Source organism: Cetorhinus maximus, chromosome 15 (genome assembly GCF_964194155.1).
Source record: "Cetorhinus maximus chromosome 15, sCetMax3.hap1.1, whole genome shotgun sequence".
In the NCBI taxonomy this organism is placed as follows: domain Eukaryota; kingdom Metazoa; phylum Chordata; class Chondrichthyes; order Lamniformes; family Cetorhinidae; genus Cetorhinus; species Cetorhinus maximus.
In genome coordinates this window covers 27504023-27524063 of record NC_135893.1, presented here as the reverse complement: position 1 = coordinate 27524063, position 20041 = coordinate 27504023, and the positions used below count along the sequence as shown (strand labels likewise).

The window sequence follows — 20041 nt, the reverse complement described above, 5'->3', positions numbered from 1 at the left end:
GTGAGTGTGTATGTGTTTCTGTGCATGGGTTTCTGTGTGTCTGTGAGTGAGCGTGTGTTTCTGTGTGTGTGTGTGTGTGTGTGTATGGGTTCCTGTGTATGCTTGAGTTTCTTGTTGGCAAAATAGAAATCTGCAGTGGCTGTGTCTCTTTAAAGAAATAAATTTTGAATTCAAGCCATGCACACTTCGGTAGCTGAAATTATAGAGTTAACAAAGCTCTAAGCCTGATTTTCTAAAATGCCATTCTGTTTCTTCCCCCCCCCCCAACCACTCACCCTCCACTGCAGGGCTTAGCTTATCTTCCCCTACTGCCACTTGTGACTCCATCAGTGTGACAACCCCCACCTTAGCCAGCCAGGGTCGCGCTGAGGTCTCTTCTCCCACCCTGATCTCCGGGCTGATCACCCATCATGGCATGGACCCTGCACACTCCAGCAAGAACGGCCTAGCCAGCACCTTGAAGATCGAACGAGGCAGGAAGAAGATAAAGGGCGAAAACTGCATCGGGCCGCCTGTTCTTGTGGTGCCATATCCGATACTGGCTTCAGGCAACGAATCCTCGAAGGATGGGAAAACATACAGGTTGGAAAATTAAGTGGTAGAATACCAATTTAAAAACTGAGCCCTTCAAAACCCCAGAGATGTGGAATGTCCCGATGAGGAGCAGTGAGGCTGGGTTGTGGGCGCACTCAGTGGCTGCTCCAGTCGATCATTGTCCTTGATGCATTTTCCGGGACCAAGGGCAGAGAGCGGGCAGAAAGCCAGAGCTCAACAAAGTCTGTCTACAAACCACTAACGGCACAAAAACAATGTCTCAGCCAGTACTGAGTTTAGAGCCAGGGCCTGGTTAAAGGTTTGCTTGTTTGAAAATCATTCCGAATGTGTCCCTTTCAGCACAGTTGGCCAAAAGCTGTCTTATATTCCAGATGGTTGAATTGTGCATAATGCGATTCCTTCCCATTGAAGCAATGGGTTGTAGCAATTTGTGAGACCAACATGTGCTCTCCAGAGCAAGACGTATTTTTCCTAACCTGACATTTCTACTGATGACTAACAGGATGCATAGAATTGTACAGCACAGAAGGAGGCCATTTGGCCCATCATGCCTATGCAGGCTCTATGAGAGACTTACCAGTTAATCCTTGCCTCTTTCCCCATAGCCCAGCAAAGGTTTCATTTCCAAGCGTACATCCAGTTCCCTACTGAAAGTAACTATTCAACCTGCTCCTACTACCCTTTCAAGTAGCACGTTCCAGATCCTAATCATTCTCTGTGTTTAAGAAAAGAAAATCTTTCCCTTCCGGTTCTTTTGATAATTGTCTTAACTCCGTGCCTCTGATTACTGACCCTCACATCAGTGGGAACTGCATCCCCTTGTTAACTACATTGAAATCCCTCAGGAGTTGCAGGAATGTGTGACAGTACTACGATGGGAGCAGGCAGTAGGGTCAAGGCACAGGATAAACACATGGGAAGCTGCTCCCTCTTCCAGAGTGCAGCTCATTCTCGAAGAACAAAGCTCTTTGTTCCAGAGAAAAACCCCAGAACATAGTCCAGCACTAGCACATTGCTCAGCATTTCATAATGGAGTCCACCATTCTGTGGGGTGGCTTTCTATTCAAGAATAAAGATCCCTATTATGGGATGGAGCACATTTTAGAATAAGCACCCCCCCCCCCCCCCCCACCCCATTCCAGAATGAAGCTTGCAATTCTAGACCAGCTCGCCATCAGAGAACATTGCTTTCCATTCAAATGTTGATTCACTTCTCTGGAACAAGAAGAGCACACTATTCTGACAGAGACCTCCACCCCAGAGCTGAGCTCCCCTGTTCTAGAGCTTTGCTCAATCTCAAAGAGGACTCCTTTTTTTCTTGGCACCATGCAAAGTCTCCCAGTTGACAAGAGAGTTGAACTATGACCTATGGCTGTGTGACCTGCTATGGGAAGAGCAGAGTAGGGCCTTGGGCACCCGTTGCTCTATCCAGGTGGCCTATCTTTATGTACGAGCTTCATGGCCATTCTCCCTGTGTAAGGACTCTGAGTGTTAGCAGTCCATTTGACTCCAGTGGCAATCAGAACTCAGCCCGGTCCTGTCTTAGTGTAGTGTGCACAAATGCCTGCTTTTCAGCAGGGATCACTGGATAAGAGTCGGGAAATGGAAGGTTGGCTGATTTTGTTCTCAGTCGGGCACTGAGACTAATTGCAGCTTCCTTATTGTCTCAAGTAACACACAGACCAGGGTCACAGACTGGGAAAGGCTGTTTAAGTGAGGGACAAGAGGACAGCTGACGTATGTGGAGCCTGTCACCAAACTAAAGTCAGCGTCTTCCAGAGACTACTCAGAATCCAGAAAGCTAGTTGATATATTTTGACTTGCAAGAATTTTTTTCTAATGAAGCCCTGTTTTTGCCTCTCCCACCTAGGTGTAAAATCTGCCCTTTGACCTTCTTCTCCAAGTCCGAAATGCAAATTCATTCCAAGTCGCACACGGAAGCGAAACCTCACAAGTGTCCGCATTGCTCCAAATCATTTGCTAATGCTTCGTACCTGGCTCAGCATCTACGTATCCACTTAGGAGTTAAGCCCTATCACTGCTCCTACTGCGAGAAATCCTTCCGCCAGCTCTCTCACTTGCAGCAGCACACAAGGTGGGGACTATATTCTTTGTGGAACTGAGATTAATGAATCTTTCAGCATGGCTACATTTTAATTCCATGTATGTCCTCCCACCCCCTTTTTTTCCCAGCTGGCCATGCCTCCTTTCCAATACTGGCTGTGACCATTAACCCTCATTTGGGAGGGCGCGGGCAGGGAATCAATAGTGTAACTGCAGATTTCATGACTAAAATCAACATTGACCCAAGTTAGTCTGCAGGATAAATGGCCCTATGAGAAAGGTGGGAAAACAAAGCAAAGGAGCTTGGTTAATTGGAAATAGGGTTCCTTGGGCCCAATTAACACCAAACTATTGACCCTTTAGTTTTTGTTTTTGTCTTTTTCTGTGCAGAAGCTCTGGTCTCTACTTGGCAACAACCGACAGTGAGAAGGTTGAAATCAGGAGCTCAGTGTGTGGGAAATTGCAGGTTTAGACTTGGCGCACCTATGTTGGAACATGGTTGAGGACAGCCCTGTTTCAGATGGGAGAGAGATAGCAGGATAACTTGTCCTTTTTCTCCTCACCTCTCAGTCGTTTGCAACAAGATGTGTTTCTTTTATTCATTCATGGGATGTGGGCGTCACTGGCTAGGCCAGCATTTATTCCCCATCCCTAATTGCCCTCGAGAAGGTGGTGGTGAGCTGTGTTTAGAGGGAGCGTACTAAACTTTTTAAGTGTTGTGACTTTTAGTAATAGGGACAAAACAGACCTTTGGGTAATAAGAGCAGAAAATGCTGGTAACACTCAGTAGGTCTGGCAGCATCTGTGCAGAGAGAAACAGAGTTAACGTTTCGAGTCCATAAGGCTCTCTGAAGAAGAGTCATACGGACTTGAAACGTTAACACTGCTTCTCTCTCCACAGATGCTGCCAGACCTGCTGAGTGTTACCAGCATCTTCTGTTTTTATTTCGGATTTCCAGTATCCGCACTATTTTGCTTTTAGACCTTTGAGTAAGTTTAAATCCGAAGAAAAGATGACGTTTATTCACAAAACACCCCAAAATGTAAATGCAACAAATAACACTTAATCCTTCACGCACACAAACACATACACAAGTAAAGACAGATTCTAGATACAAAACATACAGAAATACAAGAAGCAAGTCGTGTATTTAAATTTAGTCTTTTAAGATGCATGTGTTGCAGGCCTGGTTGGGTTCCCTCTCATGGCTCTCTGGATCAATGGAAGTTGGAAGCTTGTGGATCTCCAGGCAGAGTCATGGATGACTTTCTGTTGAGATGAATCTTTGCAGGTGAAAACAAGTTAGCCCCTCTCTCACTGCCTGGGTTGACTGGTTGTTCAGGCAGAGTTCTATTTTTCTTGCTGAAGGAATGGTCCCCATTGTCCTGTTGGTTTCCAGACTGCTCTGTCTCTGGACGGTTCTTGGAGGAATAAGAATTGTTATCTGAAATCAGTTTCAATCATGTGGCCACATGATCAGTGTTTTTATTGTCCACACAAAGGGTTCGAAGCCATTGCTACACAATGGTGGGTTAGGGGGTAGGTGGTGAGTGGTGGCTGTTCACACCTGTTTGTGATAAACTGGTTTCTCCGCAACTCTCAAGTGCCAGCTCGCAGACACCAAATCTAGGGGCGGGGGCTATTGATTTTGAGTTTCGGTAAATACTCAGTCAATAGGAAGTGTAAATTCACAAGTGGTTTCACATTTTGAATGCCTATTCAAGGGAGGGCATTCCACCCACGGTCTTTTACATTCTTTGAACTTTCCAAAGACTTGAGTTAATACTATGCCCGTGCAGAAATTGGAAAAGGTCATTTCTGATCCTTGGCCGTCATCTTTGCAGCACATTGTCTACTTTTTAAAGTTAATTTCAAAAATTCCACATTGCATAAAGTTCGCATTTTGAAAGCTAGGATTAGGATATCTTTATTGGGCATGACAAACCTCCATAGGAGACATGGATTGAGTTTGGCATCCTCGACAGATATTGAGTATCAATACCACAATTTGGAGCACAGATATTCCTATAAAAATGACTGAATGTGTTTTCTCTAACGCAGGATCCACACTGGGGACAGACCATACAAATGTGCACATCCAGGTTGTGAGAAGGCTTTTACCCAGTTATCGAACCTGCAGGTCAGTGAATGCATACGCACTTAGTTTAGATGCTGCTGGTGGATCGTTAACTCACTGGAACAAGGCAGGATGTCAGAAACCTATTCTCTTGCAGTTGTCAAATGGATCATCTATCCAAATAGACAAGGTTTGGGGTGAGCTAGCTGAAGTCAGTTCAAGGGGCAATGTGAATGGCAACATTTGGCTTCATTGTGGACTGGAGAGAAAAGTAACCCAGAATAGCAGATGGCATGATGAGTCAACACAGGGAGGAGGGAGAATGTGTAGGATTTTCTGTTTGAAGCTTTAGGAAGAATAAGACAGGAAGCTTTAGTGGAGCAGTCACCCTAATACCATTGGAACAGAGAATGAGGGGAAAGGTTATAATGCAAAGCAAGAGTTTGGTGTTGGAAGAGCGAGAGAGAAATCAATTACCAGACAAGCTTTTTAACTCCAGGACATGAAAACTATACAGCTCCTCCTCCAGTCTGCAGGCTTTTCAAATCAAATAGGCCTAAATTCAAACCCGACTTCTTGCTTTATCTCAACCTCTCTCCTACTCTCGGAACCTTGCAAAGGTCCTTCTCCAAGGGCCTACTCCTTGGCTTCACAATAAGGTTAACTCAGGAAGAGTCTTTGGTTAAATAGAAATCCTGGGAACTAAAGCTGAGGCCATGTACTTCTCCAAAATGTGGGGGATTATGGGCAGTACATCAAGGTAAGCTGTTTATACCAGGACTCAACAGATGCCCACTTACCCTCTGACCTGATGAACAATGAGAAGCACAGAAAGTGAAGGATCACAAAAAACAGGTGAAGAGGAAGGAGAGATTTGCACTAATGGAAGGACCTAAATGTATCCAGAGGAAGTTAGGCCATATTATCCTGGTACAGGCCTCGCTAAAATTTGAGGTTTGCTGGTTCTGTTTGTGCGAAGTGTTAAACAGGTAGAATATTGGATTGATTCATTTTCTGGACAAGTAACAGGTTGGATCATTCTCTAGCCTAGCTAAAGGACTCAAATTATTCCTGAAGGATTAAAAAGCCTCAGGCGAGTCTGTAGATCAGAAGAAATATTTTCCACCACAGAAATACAGATGTTGGGCATGATCTGAACCAAAGCACTTGGAGAAGAGTTAATTAATTCTGACGTAAAGAACTTTGATATCTAGTTGGGAATGGTGTCAAGAAGATATAATAATTCTCAAAATGTTGTTGGAATGTATTGTAAAATAGAGTACCAGTGGGGTGGGGTAGGGGTGTGTGTGTGTGTGTGTGTGTGTGTGTGTGCGCATGCGTGCATTTTAAGTGCATTACAGGCCACGGGCCTGGGTACTGTGATCTACAAAGAGAGGGTGGGTTGGAGATGTTAATTAGATAAACATGGGGAAGTTTAGAAACATAGGTGTCAAGGGAACATTTGCATTTTGAAATAAACCAGACAAGATTGTTTTCAAGGGTGGGGTGAAATAGTTCAGTGTTATGAGAGGGTTTTATTATCAGGCAGATAAAGTCCAAAGACATAGTGAAACAAAGGGTATTTGCATTCAAAGAGGAAGATATATATAAAGGAGCAAAGGCTGTGTGTGAGGGAAGGCATTTTTAAGATCTTAAAAGTGTGTGAAAAGCCTTCAGCATCTATGCCTCAAGCTGCTGTCTTCGAAGGACTGAAGTTAAGAAAACTCACTTGGAAGTCGACTGGTTCAGGTTATCATGTTACTTTACCTGGGTCTTTTAAAATCTATGTGTCTTACTGTTGCTTTAACGAAAGTGTAACTGGGAGTTAGATTGAGTGGGAGAATTGGAAGTCATCATAGTAGTAATTTGTAGATCTGTGTATGTATTTAAAATCATTTCACTTATTAATAAATGTTTAGTCTAGTTTTATAAAAACCTATAAGACTTGGTGGTCTTATTACTACTGAATTCAAGGCATGCACCTCGAAATTTATATAAATTGGAAATTAGTTGTGACAGTTGTTTCAAGTTTCCCTCTGGGATTTGAACAGCCCGGCATTTACCATCTGCTGTGTCATAACAGTGGAAATTGTGGGGTTAGACATAGACAGGTGCAGCAATACTGCTGCATGGAGGGGAGAGAGGGTGAATAGTGTATGTGGATGTAACAGGCCAGAGGTGAGGATGGATGAATACTCCATCCTCACCTCCAAAAGTATTTATGTATAGAAGCAAGAGCAAAAGTGCTGGATATGCATGGCTGGTCCATAAGCATCTGAAAGAGAGAAGACATGTCCATGTTTCAGGCAGGAATCAATCAACAGAACTTTCCCGAAGAAAGTGAACCAGATTGGGCAGGGAGTATGATGTGATGACTTATGAATGGAAGTGGGCTAATTAGTCTTTACTCAAATGTCAGATTGGCTCGGTTGGTGGAACTCTCATCTCTATGTCACTTGAGTCGAGGGTCACTCCAGAACTTGGGTGTATAATCTCAGGAGGACATTTTAGTGCATTACTGAGCTGCCTGAGAGAAGTTTCCTGGGTCTGAACCTTAAATCGCCTGGGCACAGTGAACATCAGAGAGTCAGGCACGTCGGAGTGCAGACTCTGAAGGAACCTGTCAGATTTGACAACATTCGTTCAGCCTCAAAAAATCTAGTGCACCGCTCACAGACCCAAGAAAATCTTCCACCATTGATCCAAATCCTGGTCTGCCTATGTAGGTGTGGAAGGTTCCAGGGGATGGGGGAATCACCCAGTGCCTAGGCCAACATTCCTCCAAAGCATGCTAATTCATTTCATTTGCCTTTTGTAAGACCTGGTTCCTCACAAAACTGGCTGCCATGCCTGGTGACTTAACACAGGTAGCAAATCTTCAAAAATTTACTCACTGGAAGTGAAGAGCTTTTGGAGGCTCTTAGGATGTGAAATGTGAGTCCTGTCATATATTTTTCATTTTTTTTTATTACAGTCTCATCAACGGCAGCACAACAAAGACAAGCCATACAAATGTCCGAATTGCTACAGAGCGTACTCAGACTCCGCCTCACTTCAGATCCACCTCTCCACGCATACGGTTAAACACACTAAGGCTTACTGCTGCAGCATGTGTGGACGAGCTTACACCTCAGTACGTATCAGTAACTCTCTTCCCAATGAAAACCCCTTCTTTAACCGTATGATACAGAGGAGATCTCTTTTGAAAATATATCAACTTATTTTCAAGTTTTTCTCTTGAAAACGCAGACTCATGCTGAAATATGAAACATTGGCTGGCGGTCTGTACAGTACACTGATTAGAGCTGGAGTGTGGCATATCGATTAGTGCTTGGGTATGGGATATTGATTAGTGTGGGGGTATGGGATATTGATTAGTGCTGTAATGTGGGATATTGATTAGTGCTGGAATATGAGATATTGATTAGTGCTGGGATATGAGATATTGATTACTGGTGGGATATGGGATATTGATTAGTGCAGGGATATGGGATATTGATTAGCTGTGGGGTATGGGATATTGATCAGTGCAGTGGTATGGGACATGCATTAGTGCTGGGATATGAGATATTGAATAGTGCAGGGTTATGGGGTATTGATTAGCTCTGGGGTATGAGATATTGATTAGCCCTGGGGTATGGGATATTGATTAGTGCTGGGTTATGAGATATTGATGAGCACTAGGGTATGGGATATTGATTAGTGCTGGGTTATGGGATATTGATGAGCACTAGGGTATGGGATATTGATTGGTGCTCGGATATGGGATATTGATTAGCTGTGGGGTATGGGATATTGATAAGCGCTGGGGTATGGGATACTGATTAATGCTGGGATATGGGATATTGATTAGCTCTGGGGTATGGGATATTGATTAGCTCTGGGGTATGGGATATTGATTAGCCCAGGGGTACGGGATATTGATTAGCGCTGGGGTATGGGGTATTGGCGAGTGCTGGGGTATGGGGTATTGATGAGTGCTGGGGTATGGGGTATCGATGAGTATTGGGGTATGGGATATCGATGAGTGCTGGGGTATGGAGTATCGATGAGTGCTGGGGTATGGGGTATCGATGAGCGCTAGGATATTGGGTATTGATGAGTGCTGGGGTATGGGGTATCAATGAGTGCTGGGGTATGGGGTATTGATTTTCTTAATTCGTTCACGGGATGTGGGCTTCGCTGGTTGGGCCAGCATTTATTGCCCATCCCTAGTTGCCTTTGAGAAGGTGATGGTGAGTTGCCTACTTGAAGCGCTGTAGTCCATGTGGTGTAGGTACACCCACAGTGCTGTTAGGGAGGGAGTTCCAGGGTTTTGACCCAGCAACAGTGAATGTACGGCGATATATTTCCAAGTCAGGATGGTCTGTGGCTTAGAGGGGAGCTTGCAGGTGGTGGTGTTCCCATCTATCTGCTGCCCTTGTAGGTGGCCAAGGTTGCAGTTTGGAAGGTGCTGTTGAAGGAGTCTTAGTGACTTGCTACAGTGTATTTGTATATGGTATGCACAGCTGTCACAGGAAAATGAGGAATGGGTGTGAGGGGGCACCTGAGTAACTAGCATGCATTTCTGGATGGCCCTTTGTAATTGAACCTCACAGTGGTGTTCACTGAATCCATTGCATGAAGAACCCAGTGTTGAAATTAAAACAAAAATAGCTGGAAAAACTCAGCAGGTCTGACAGCATCTGCAGAGAGGAATACAGTTAACGTTTCGAGTCCGTATGACTCTTCAACAGAACTGATGAAGAGTCATATGGACTCGGAATGTTAACTGTGTTCCTCTCCACAGATGCTGTCAGACCTGCTGAGTTTTTCCAGCTATTTTTGTTTTTGTTTCAGATTTCCAGCATCCGCAATATTTTGCTTTTATCCCAGTGTTGAAATTGTTGACTTTTCTGTCCTTTACAGGAAACATACCTCATCAAACATATGGCAAAGCACACGGCAGTGGAACATGCAATCGACACCCACTCCCCTCAGAGAACGGAATCCCCCAGTTGCCCTGTTCGGATTTCCCTCCTTTAATCGGCCCCTGTGTTCGAACTCCAGAAAGTGGACGCTCTGGAGCAAAGGTCAGGCGCTTTCCGCAGATGGATGAGGAGTTTTCCTTTCCCATTTGTCTCCTCCCGCTATTTATTCAGTCTCTGAGAAGAGGCCCAACTGCAGCAGTAACATTAGCGCCAAGCTCTTGCGAGTGCAGAGACTCCCAAAGACTACGATGACGCATTTTGAGCCGAGTGTCGTCTGTTGCCGAGGAGGTGAGTGCCTATATCCCTCGGATGAACGCCTTCCGTTGCTGGGCAACGGCACTGGAAGCAACGACGTAACCTACAGACTGGTAACTTCCTCACTAAGGGCATTGGATCCGTACTGTCTGAGACTTAATAAGCTGTGTCTGAGAGCACCACTTTTATTAATGTTTAATATGTCTTACTATTACACAGGAAGACTAAGGAGGAAAAAAGATAAGAGAATCAACTAGATATAGAATTATTAAACAGTATCTCATTTTGTTGTTCTGTGATAGTGCGACAATTCTAGTTTTCAATTATCGGTTATTAGCTAATATGAATTATTATACTAAGTGTATGGTCAATTTTCATGTGTTTAATTGACGTCTTTGCCCAACCTTTTACAGGCTCTGTATACAGGCCCAGACACAACTCATTTTTAATATGCATCCTAACCAGTTCAATACAGAATACCCACGTCCACCCTCACAGAACATGTCTATGATGACATAGACTGCTTTAATGTCAACTAAACTGCCCATGTGTGCTTGAGACAAGTTGCCATGAACAGCAGAAAACAAGTTTGAGTGTGCCTTTTATTGCAGCGTAAAAGCGCCCTAGGGCAAACATAATCTGCAAAGAGAAAGGACTTATACCAGTTTAGTCGAGTCTCAATGACTCAAAGGTTGTAGGCCTGAAATCCCAGGAAAATGATTCTGAGGCACGTTGCAATCAAACTGACTCTGACTTCAGGTAGATGCGCCCCCAGTGTTCAAAAGTTGTCAGTGCCATTTGGGCAGTGATCAAATCTGGCCTTACATGAATGCCCGCTGTTTGTCATGTTTTGCCAAAAGACATATACACATCCTGTCATGTTGCATCACCAATTTGTGAGTGTTTCTCTGATGGAGTTGAGTCAATGCATCATCCACATCCAACATGGGCTGAATCTTAAAAGGGTCATTGCAAAAATGTCTGGCAAATCTCTTTTTTCACAAACGCATAATGTAAATCCTGCTGAAATACATCCCCATGATGTCTTTGTGACAAAGGTGCTACACATTCCTGGAAACAAAGAGGTTTGCCAAGTACTCTGGCATGAAGTCAGTCTCCTTCAGTAAGATATAGATTGGGATGACAGACCGGAATCAAGTCAAGGGTTCAGAAGGTTTCTATACAGAATGGATACACAATAGCTACCCAAGAGTGAATTATAGGCCGGAACTTAATCAAGGGGCTAAGGCAGTTTATATATGGACCAATGAAAACATAGGAGCGAGTTAAAGACTGCAATCTATTCAGCAGTTCCAGATGACTTAAGCTAGCTTACATTGTAGATGTGTTTACTCATGATTCATATCTAGACGAATGGAAACCTGGGGGTGAGTTAGAAGAACGCAATCTAAGTGAGTTCATAGTGTAGATCAGAAAGGTGAAGCACGAGTTGTCCAGAACGGTAATCTGAACCCTGAGCTTAAATACTGTTTTTTCACTTCTTAAAAACCCAGAGTTGAAAAGTGGGGCAAACTGATGGGATGGACGTGGCAAATGTCTCTGTGCTGTAAGGGGCCACCTATATCAAATGGATTTGACCATCGCAGCACAATTCAGCCATAAACTGGCGGTCTCACTCAAGAGATTATTTGGGCCCAAGGAAGAAAAATGCCGCAGTGGTGCAATAGGAGATGCTCATCTAGGTTTGGACTGAAGCGCACTGTTGGAGCAGAGTAGATGGAGCTTTACTCTGTATCTCCGTGTGCTCTCCTTGGCATGGGAGTGCTTGATGATGACAATGGACAATAGATGAAGATGAAGTCAAGTACTGGTGGCTGTGGACTCCAGCAGAGAGAGATTCAGCAACATAAAGTTGTACAATAATTGGTCTATAATGAATGGTATAGCGCAGCACAGGACACTGTAATCTTAGGGTTGGCTGAACAATTCTTAAACATTCAGTGCCCAACTCTGCTGCTCCTGGTATTTCATGTCCCCTTTTTTTAATTAAGATTCAAATGTCACGTACACTTTTCATACTGTTATTTCAAAGAGATTTATACAATAGAGTCAATGATAGTAATCTTTTCTTTAATTTTTTATATATTATATATATTATATATATAAATATGTATAATTCAGTTATGTCTGAGGGAGTGTCCCTCTCAGCCTGCAGATATAGAGTAGATATGGCCTGCACTGTCACTAATCTGATGTTCTTGTGGAACAGTATATTTGTTAAAACGTTTGGAAGAAATGTTTGTGGGGCGGGGGTGGGTTTGTAATAGAACTAGTTTTAAGGTTGGTTTCACTTAAGAGCCCCTATCTGGGTGGATTAGAACACTGACCTTTCAACTGTGGGACCTGGGATTGAAATTGGGTGAAAATCCCCCTCCATTGGTTGGGTGTGAGGGTACTGTGTGCGAGCAGCTTTACACAGTCGCATTGTGGTTCCGTCAGCCTACAACAACAAGCTGCCTGCAATTCAGCACTAAATTGGGACTCTCATTTAGAGGGAAGTAGGAAAATAGCACAGTGGCTTCTCACCTAAGGTCAAGGCAGATGCCTCCTGGGGAATTATTTCCTCTAGTCACGATGTGTTAGCAACATGCTAAACTCAGTAGGAAGATTTCCATTAGTCACCCTCCCTAATAAAATAGCAACAGCTTTTAAAAAGAAAGCATTTAGGATTGCCCTGTATCTTTCTGTCACGTTTATGATGTTGCTAATCAGATTAAAGGGTTTTACTGCCTCAAAAGAGTTATTAACACGTGGCTACCAAAAGTGCCCCCTGCCCCATGTGAGTTATCAACATGGTAAATGTGACGGGGATGCATCTCCAGTTGCATTTGTGGCATTGCTAACATATAGTGACTCAAGGGCATTGTTGGCAGTTAAAGGAGACAGGGACCTTTGCTCTGCAGCTGGCTCTGCTGTGCCTGGCCCAAGAGTGCTTGATGCTGACAATGATTTGGAAAAAGCTTTTAACAGTTCTATAAAAAAATGTAAACAGGAAAAATGTTTTGAATGGATTTCGCGTTTCAGGGATAAGGAGGCACATCATTTGGCTGGGTGAACAGGGGCCCTTGCATCACCTATAGCGTTGTAATCTGCGAAAAGAAAGGACTTTTCCTCTTGGTTTGGGGAGCGCTGCGGGGGTTGGGGATTAGGGAGGAAACTTTATCATTGGTGCTTAAGTTACTCCCATTTAGACCTAGGGAAGAAATGTAAAAGTGACTCCTATGGGTCCAGTTTTGTATTCACACTATCCCACAGACTGTATGTATCGCCTAGAGACACACAATTCTGTGTTCGATGATTCACTGTGGAATCCTGTACTGTAGAGAAGATGCTGGAGGAATATTTTATCTAAGGGGGGTCAGGGACGGTTCTTTCCCTCCAGCTTTACACTTTTTGTAACTTCTATCTCCTCCCCGCATGTCTCACCTCGCTCTCCTGAAGTTACCGACTCCAGTACCTCACCTAAGTGGCCATTCTTTATGTGAGCCCCAGTGGACAGCCTGCTATTCGAACATGTGGGGAATCGGAGCCTGGCCCAGCCCTGTCCTCAGCTGACCTCTACACACATACTCCCCAGCAGGGGTCTCTGGGCAGCGACCAGCAGCGAGAACTCTGAATAGTTTTCTTCTCTCCTCCCTAGGCGAAGGTCACTCAGACCATTTGCACAAACACTTCTGATATACTGAGAATTTCCTGTACGAGATGAAAGCCAGGGACCCTTTATTATTGCTCAGCCCAGCTCTTAAAAACATTTCCCTCAGATCAGCTGCAGGAAACTGAATTGTTGTCAAAATGTTTTAAGTCAAATCGTGTCAAAGAAGAAAATAAAACCAGAAATGAGATTGACACAACAAAGGTTATGGAACCAAAGGAGGTAAATGGAGATAAGATACAGATCAGCCCTGATCTAATTGAATGGCCGAAGTGGTTTGAGGGGCCGAATGCCCTACTCCTGTTTCTATGTTCCTAAGACAACAGAGCTTTTTCTACATATCGGGCTTAGAAGAATTTCAGGTGTTGGGACCATTTCTGGAGTCCTGACCCAGCTCGTGTCTCCGGTCTGCATGCCTGTGCGACCTTCCTGAAGGTAGCCAGTAAACAGGCCACCCCCGCCTTCGCTGTCCAATTAGGGAGGGCGGATGGGTTGCGCAGGCAGGAGGGCCAATTGGATTGGCCGGGGTGAAGAGCAGACACCAGCCTCGCTGTGAAGGCAGTTGTGCTGCTGATCTACACAGAGCAGGAGAGGGCAGCACGCGATGGAGGCACGATTCTCATTAGGTGACCGGCAGCCTGTCCCTCCTCTCCAGCACTCTGCGCTGGTTCCATCTGCAGGTTAGGCCAATCCACTTGAACACCTTTGCTGGTGGAAAGATTTCCGGTTTGTTCCCTCGAGATTAAAATCTGTTGATCTCATGGTGCCCGGACCTCCCACTCTGCTCTCACCTCCTGTGAATGGATGAGCTGCCGACAATGTAGGAGTCCCATGTGTCCATAGCAGAACCTCAGACTCATCAATAAATGGCCACAAGTTATTCAATTGATGCCTCAGCCATCTGCTCGCTGCCGGGCATGTTGCTGCTGTCATTTTGACCCCACCTCTGGCAAGACCAATCAGACCAATCAGAGGCCAGAACACATTGGGGAGCTGACCTGACACATGACATCCTTAGTTTGCTCCTGGCCCCACCTCTGCAGGGCTGGGAAGATTCTGTTCATTGTTCTTTTTTTCATGGGATGTGGGCATCGCTGGCAGGGCCAGCATTTGTTGCCCATCCCTAATTGCCCTTGAACTGAGTGGCTTACTTGCCATTTCTAGGGCAGTTAAGAGTCAACCCCATTTTAGCGGGTCTGGGTCTGGAATCACATGTAGGTCAGACCAGGTAAGGATGGCAGATTTCCTTCCCTAAAGGGGCCACATGGGTTTTTACAGCAATCAGTGTGGTTGTTATGGTCACCATTACTAACATTAGCTTTCAATTCCAGATTTTAAATTTGGGCAAAAGCCAGCAGTCAGGGCGGGATTTGAACCTGTGACCCCTCCAGAGACTGTGCGTCTGGATTACTAGTCCCACAACATTACCACCCTGCCACCATCTCCCCCAAGAATCTGTCTTTGCGTCAGTATCAAGGCTTTCGAAGCCTAGCTGAACCTGCTGCTACCTCCAGATGAGTCAGGCTCCTACTTTCACAGCATCAGTTATCTCACAACAGATGAGATTTGCCCACGCCGGGGCTTTGATAACATTATTAAACATGCTGAAGCTTGAGAGGCTTATGCCTGTCACCTAACCCCCGGATATAGAATTCCTGTATCGGACCCAATGACTGCGGTTGTCACTGCGTATAACATAACTATTTGCTTTGCTTTTTGTTCGTGGCACCCCGGAACTTGAAAATTACAAATAATCTGAGGTCTAACCATGTTCTGGGTTTGCTTGACTTTCTAGAAGGGCTTGAATAGAGGCATGGAGTTGTATAAGGAGTGTGAAGTCTATTCCCTTCAGTTAATTGTGGATTTTGGAGAAGTGGTGATGAGGAGCTCAAATGTTTCATTCCTGTCCTTGCCCAGGCCCCTTACGTTTGCACCTGGCAGCAAAGTGATAAGAAATCCAAGCTGATGGAAAGTCCCTCTATCTCAACAGCATCAGCAACACTCCAGGGCAGAATGGTCCCCCCCCCCCACCGGTTCAATCTGTGGCCTGCGCTGAGTTAGTTGAGATTGCAGCACTGGGGGGGGGGAGCACGGTGATCAGCTTCCACATTCCTAGGCTAGAGAAGGAGAAAATCAGCCAGAGCTCCTGGCGCTAACATGACTCCAGGATCTGGCTGATCTATGATGCTTACCACAATTATACAGCCTGCTGACATTCACAGTCTGGCTTCACACATGAAGAATGGTCACCTGGCGAGATGCCATTACTCCCTGCTCAGCAATTGTTCAGTGTCCTCAGGAGAACAGTGAAGAAAATTGAGGGGAAGAAGCTAATATTTTTTGACTGCGTAATATGCAGATAACAACGGCAAGGTTAAAGTGTCTGTCATGTGACCTTTGACCCATGCAAGATGTGTGCCTGAAAACAGCACACTGGATTATCATGGATTTACCTTGGAATGCTGTTCTATGAGTTCTGTGAGAGTCAGATAAACAGAATGGTAGCAGTTAGCTGGCTGCAGCCTAAAATAAGAACAATTACGCACAGTATGTGGGATGCGGAAATGCTCACTTAATGGTCGGGAGCCACAACCAGCATTCTCAAAATACATTTTATTCCTTTCTCATCGTAAAGTTATTTCTTTCCCTCTTCCACAACGACTGAGGTGCAGGGCAAGCAAATCATCCCTATACCTTTTCCAATCCTCTGTCAACTTTGCCATCGAAACGCTCTTGGGGATAGGCTGCATTTGAGCTCCCTGCTTCCTTATTGGGCCTAGGCTTCATCTGCTTAGATGAAATTGGAAATTCAGCCAATGAACCTAAGATCCAATGGCTCATTTGCAACACCATCTAATGGTGAACTATTAGAAAGTGAACATTCATCTGGTTAATTTGTTGTAGGTAATGGCTAAACAATAGGATGATTTTTTGCAGTTTCAAAGACCGGTATCTGCATCTGCTGTCGTTAGTTAAAAGGCGGCATCACTGACTGATCTAAAACCTGAGGACTCCAAGCCCAATGTTCAGATAATCCAAAATTGGAATTAAAATAGAATGAAAATTGGCACAGTAATGTTCCCCTTCTAGGTGACTTCAACAAATCTTGTAAATATGATTGGATACAGCATATATTGCTAGTGTCACCTTGTGGTAAGGCAGCAATAGTGCACTATTTGTACTCCATCAGCTTTCAATTTAGACATCTTGCACCTGTTCCATGATGTTTCATTGGGAGGTCAGCCATGTGTTTGAGATAAGACCAGATTGAACACTCTGTACAATACTTCCCCAGACCAACATAGCAACAATATTTACAGCCAATCCACTCCCTCGGTGCCATGAAATATACAGACCATGCCAAATGAAATTATCTGCACCTGTCTCATGGGATCACAATTTTAGGAATGTGCCATTGCAGTGACATCTGTCCCATTGGAAAGCAGCACCATGCCAGGTACCATTTCAGACTGTAGATTTGTATCCTGTAATTAAATAGTCAGATCAACACTACAGCCAACATTGACTGAGCAAACTGACAACGGACCTCACCTTCTGATGATCCGTGTGCAAACCTGTTGGTGTGTTCTTCACTATGTCTGTATTTTTAAGGTGTCATTTTTCTGAGATACAGCATAAGAGGTTTTTGATCGTTCCACTTAATTTTCACCCTCCAGCCTACTGAAGATGCTCTCTCAGGCTGGGTACAATAGGTGGTCTTTGCGATCTCATTTTGTAGAATTGCAATCACTGACTATTTGACTGTCAAAGACATCGCAGCTTAGCACTATCCTATCCCCGGCTGACATGCACGAACTTTCCAGTCAGGGCTGCAGGGCAGTGCTTAGGGTTTGGGTTAGTCATTTAAGGGGAGATTTATTTCATCCTAACGGGTTACTAACTTGTGAAAACATTGCCCGAAAGTCCCTTCCACCTCTTCTACACATTACAATCTTCATTTTCACGGCTTTAAGAAAAGACATGCCATGGGCACAAGCCTCCGTCCTATCCCTTTCTGCAACACAGCTGGCAGCAGCACCCTCTGCACCGGACTGCTTGGTTTGCTTTAATTAGTGAGAATAGTTTTGATAATGAAACATAAGAAAAGATTTGGGCACCCTGGTAGCTGCCATTCAGGAGGGATTAGTCACAACAGCAAGACCTTATTAAACCACACCTCTTCTAAACTAGGATGTTATAGAGGAATTACGGTTAGCCTCAGTAACCTCAGGCAAGAGAAAGGATAAACAACAGGGTTTCCTGCTCCTTTCTGTATTCCATACACCCTTCCTGGAAAATGCATTTTAAAGAATTCATTCACAGGATGTGAACGTCACTGGCTGGGCCAGCATTTATTGCCCATCCCTAATTGTCCTTGAGAAGGTGGTGGTGAGCTGCCTTCTTGAATCTTTAAAGTCCACGCGATGTAGGTACATCCACAATACTGTTTGGGAGGGAGTTCAAAGATTTTGACCCAACAATAGTGAAGGAACGGTGATATATTTCCAAGTCAGGATAATGAGTGGCTTGGAGGGGAACTTCCAGATGGTGGTGTTCCCATGTATCTGCTGCCCTTGTCCTTCTAGATGGTAGCTTTCGTGGATTTGGAAGGTGCTGCCTAAGGAGCCATGGTGAGTTTCTGCAGTGCATCTTGTAGATGGTACACACTGCTGCTACTGTTTGTCAGTGGTGGAGGGAGTGAATGTTTGTGGACGGGGTGCCAATCAAGCAGGCTGCTTTGTTCTGGATGGTGTCAAGCTTTTTGAGTGTTGTGGGAACTGCACTCATCCAGTCAAGTGGAGAGTATTCCATCGCACTCCTGACTTGTGCCTTGTAGATGGTAGACAGGCTTTGGGGAGCCAGGAGGTGAGTTACACACCACAGGATTCCTATCTCTGACCTGTTCTTGTAGCCACAGTAGTTATATGACTCGTCCAGTTCAGTTTCTGGTCAACAGTAACCTCCAGGATGTTGATAGTCGGGGATTCAGCGATGGTAATGCCATTGAATGTCATGGGGCGATGGTTAGATTCTCTCTTGTTGGAGATGGTCATTGTCTGGCACTTGTGTGATGCGAATGTTACTTGCCACTTGTCAGCCCAATCCTGGATATTGTCCAGGTCTTGCTGCATTTGGACATTGACTGCTTCAGTATCTGAGAAGTCACGAATGGTGCTGAACATTGTGCAATCACCAGCAAACATCCCCACTTCTGACCTTATGATAGAAGCAAGGTCATTGATAAAGCAGCTGAAGATGGTTGGGCTGAGGACACTACCCTGAGGAACCCCTGCAGTGATGCCTTGGAGCTGAGATGACTGACCCCCAACCACCACAGCCATCTCCCTTTGTGCTAGGTATAACTCCAACCAGCGCAGAGTTCTTCCCCTGATTCCCATTGACTCCAATTTTTCTAGGGCTCCTTGATGCAATGTGTTAAGCTGATAGGCACAGTTGTGATGCTTCTCATGATCAAATGACCCACTTACACATGAGGAGTGGGTACGTGGGAGCCGCACAAGATGGCTTTGGTACCCATTATCCAGCATGTTTGACCTCTTTAAAAAGTGGAGACGCAGGCCTGTTTCCTCAATGAATAACGTTAAGATCCTGTGCCAGTGCAGCTCTCATTCACAAAACCAGGTCCTGTACTGACTGGCAAATTATCTGCAACTTACAAAGCAAAATAAGATCAGTTTGAGTTTGGGTTGCAGCTTATATATGAATTCCTAATGTTTTTCTCCTGGGGAGAGATCAAGTTCAGGTTACAGCCTATACATGTGTCAGTAAAATATTTCAGGGCTGGGTTTGAATTGAATATTAAGACCCAGAAACAAAGAGTGTATGTGGAAGCATTAGTATAACAATGGGACCGGGCCAGTAAGGGTGTTTAACATAAGGGACACACCAGTCTGATAGCTATTGCTAAATACTTATTTTGTGACATGGATTAATACTGCAGTTTCACTCGCTAAGAAATGCGATTAGTTTTGCAATGTGTGTGACTTTGGGAGCCTCAGTGTTATCAGGAATTCTACACTCGTAAGTAACCAATATCCAATAAGCAACATTCACATTGATAGATCCCACTATGAGTCTACGCCCTCAAGAGAAAATTATGGGGGTTTCAGCGAGATGGATAATCTTTCTGCCACAGTAGTTACAACAGGCTCCTTCACAATCAATCATACCCTGCCAATTCAAGTTTATTGTTCGCAAGCAATGAGTTGTTGATGACAATTGGGTAACTGAAGTCGACTTTTTTTTTTAACCGGTACTGTCCTGACATTTGAGCATTTTGGCAAAATAGTTGGAAATCTTTTGTTTTATCTTTTTGTAATAGTTTTAAAACTGTACAATTATCGCAGGAGAAATTTTTAAGACAACCTCATGCCTTCTGCAGTGAATCCAGTCCAGTGTACTGTAAAGAGTAGATTTTTGGTTTG

General features: G+C 44.5%; 1 protein-coding gene across 1 annotated transcript in view; it reads left to right on the top strand.

Moving 5' to 3' along the window:
* The window catches only part of LOC144691195 (zinc finger protein 362-like), a 57873-nt gene extending 47718 nt beyond the window's left edge, over positions 1-10155 (top strand). The window contains exons 4-8 of the mRNA XM_078559257.1: positions 288-582; positions 2426-2650; positions 4682-4760; positions 7672-7830; positions 9606-10155. Coding sequence (XP_078415383.1) covers positions 288-582; positions 2426-2650; positions 4682-4760; positions 7672-7830; positions 9606-9722 — 875 coding nt within the window. The 3' untranslated portion in view covers positions 9723-10155. The remainder of the gene's footprint in view (positions 1-287; positions 583-2425; positions 2651-4681; positions 4761-7671; positions 7831-9605) is intronic.
* The last annotated feature ends 9886 nt before the right edge of the window (positions 10156-20041 follow it).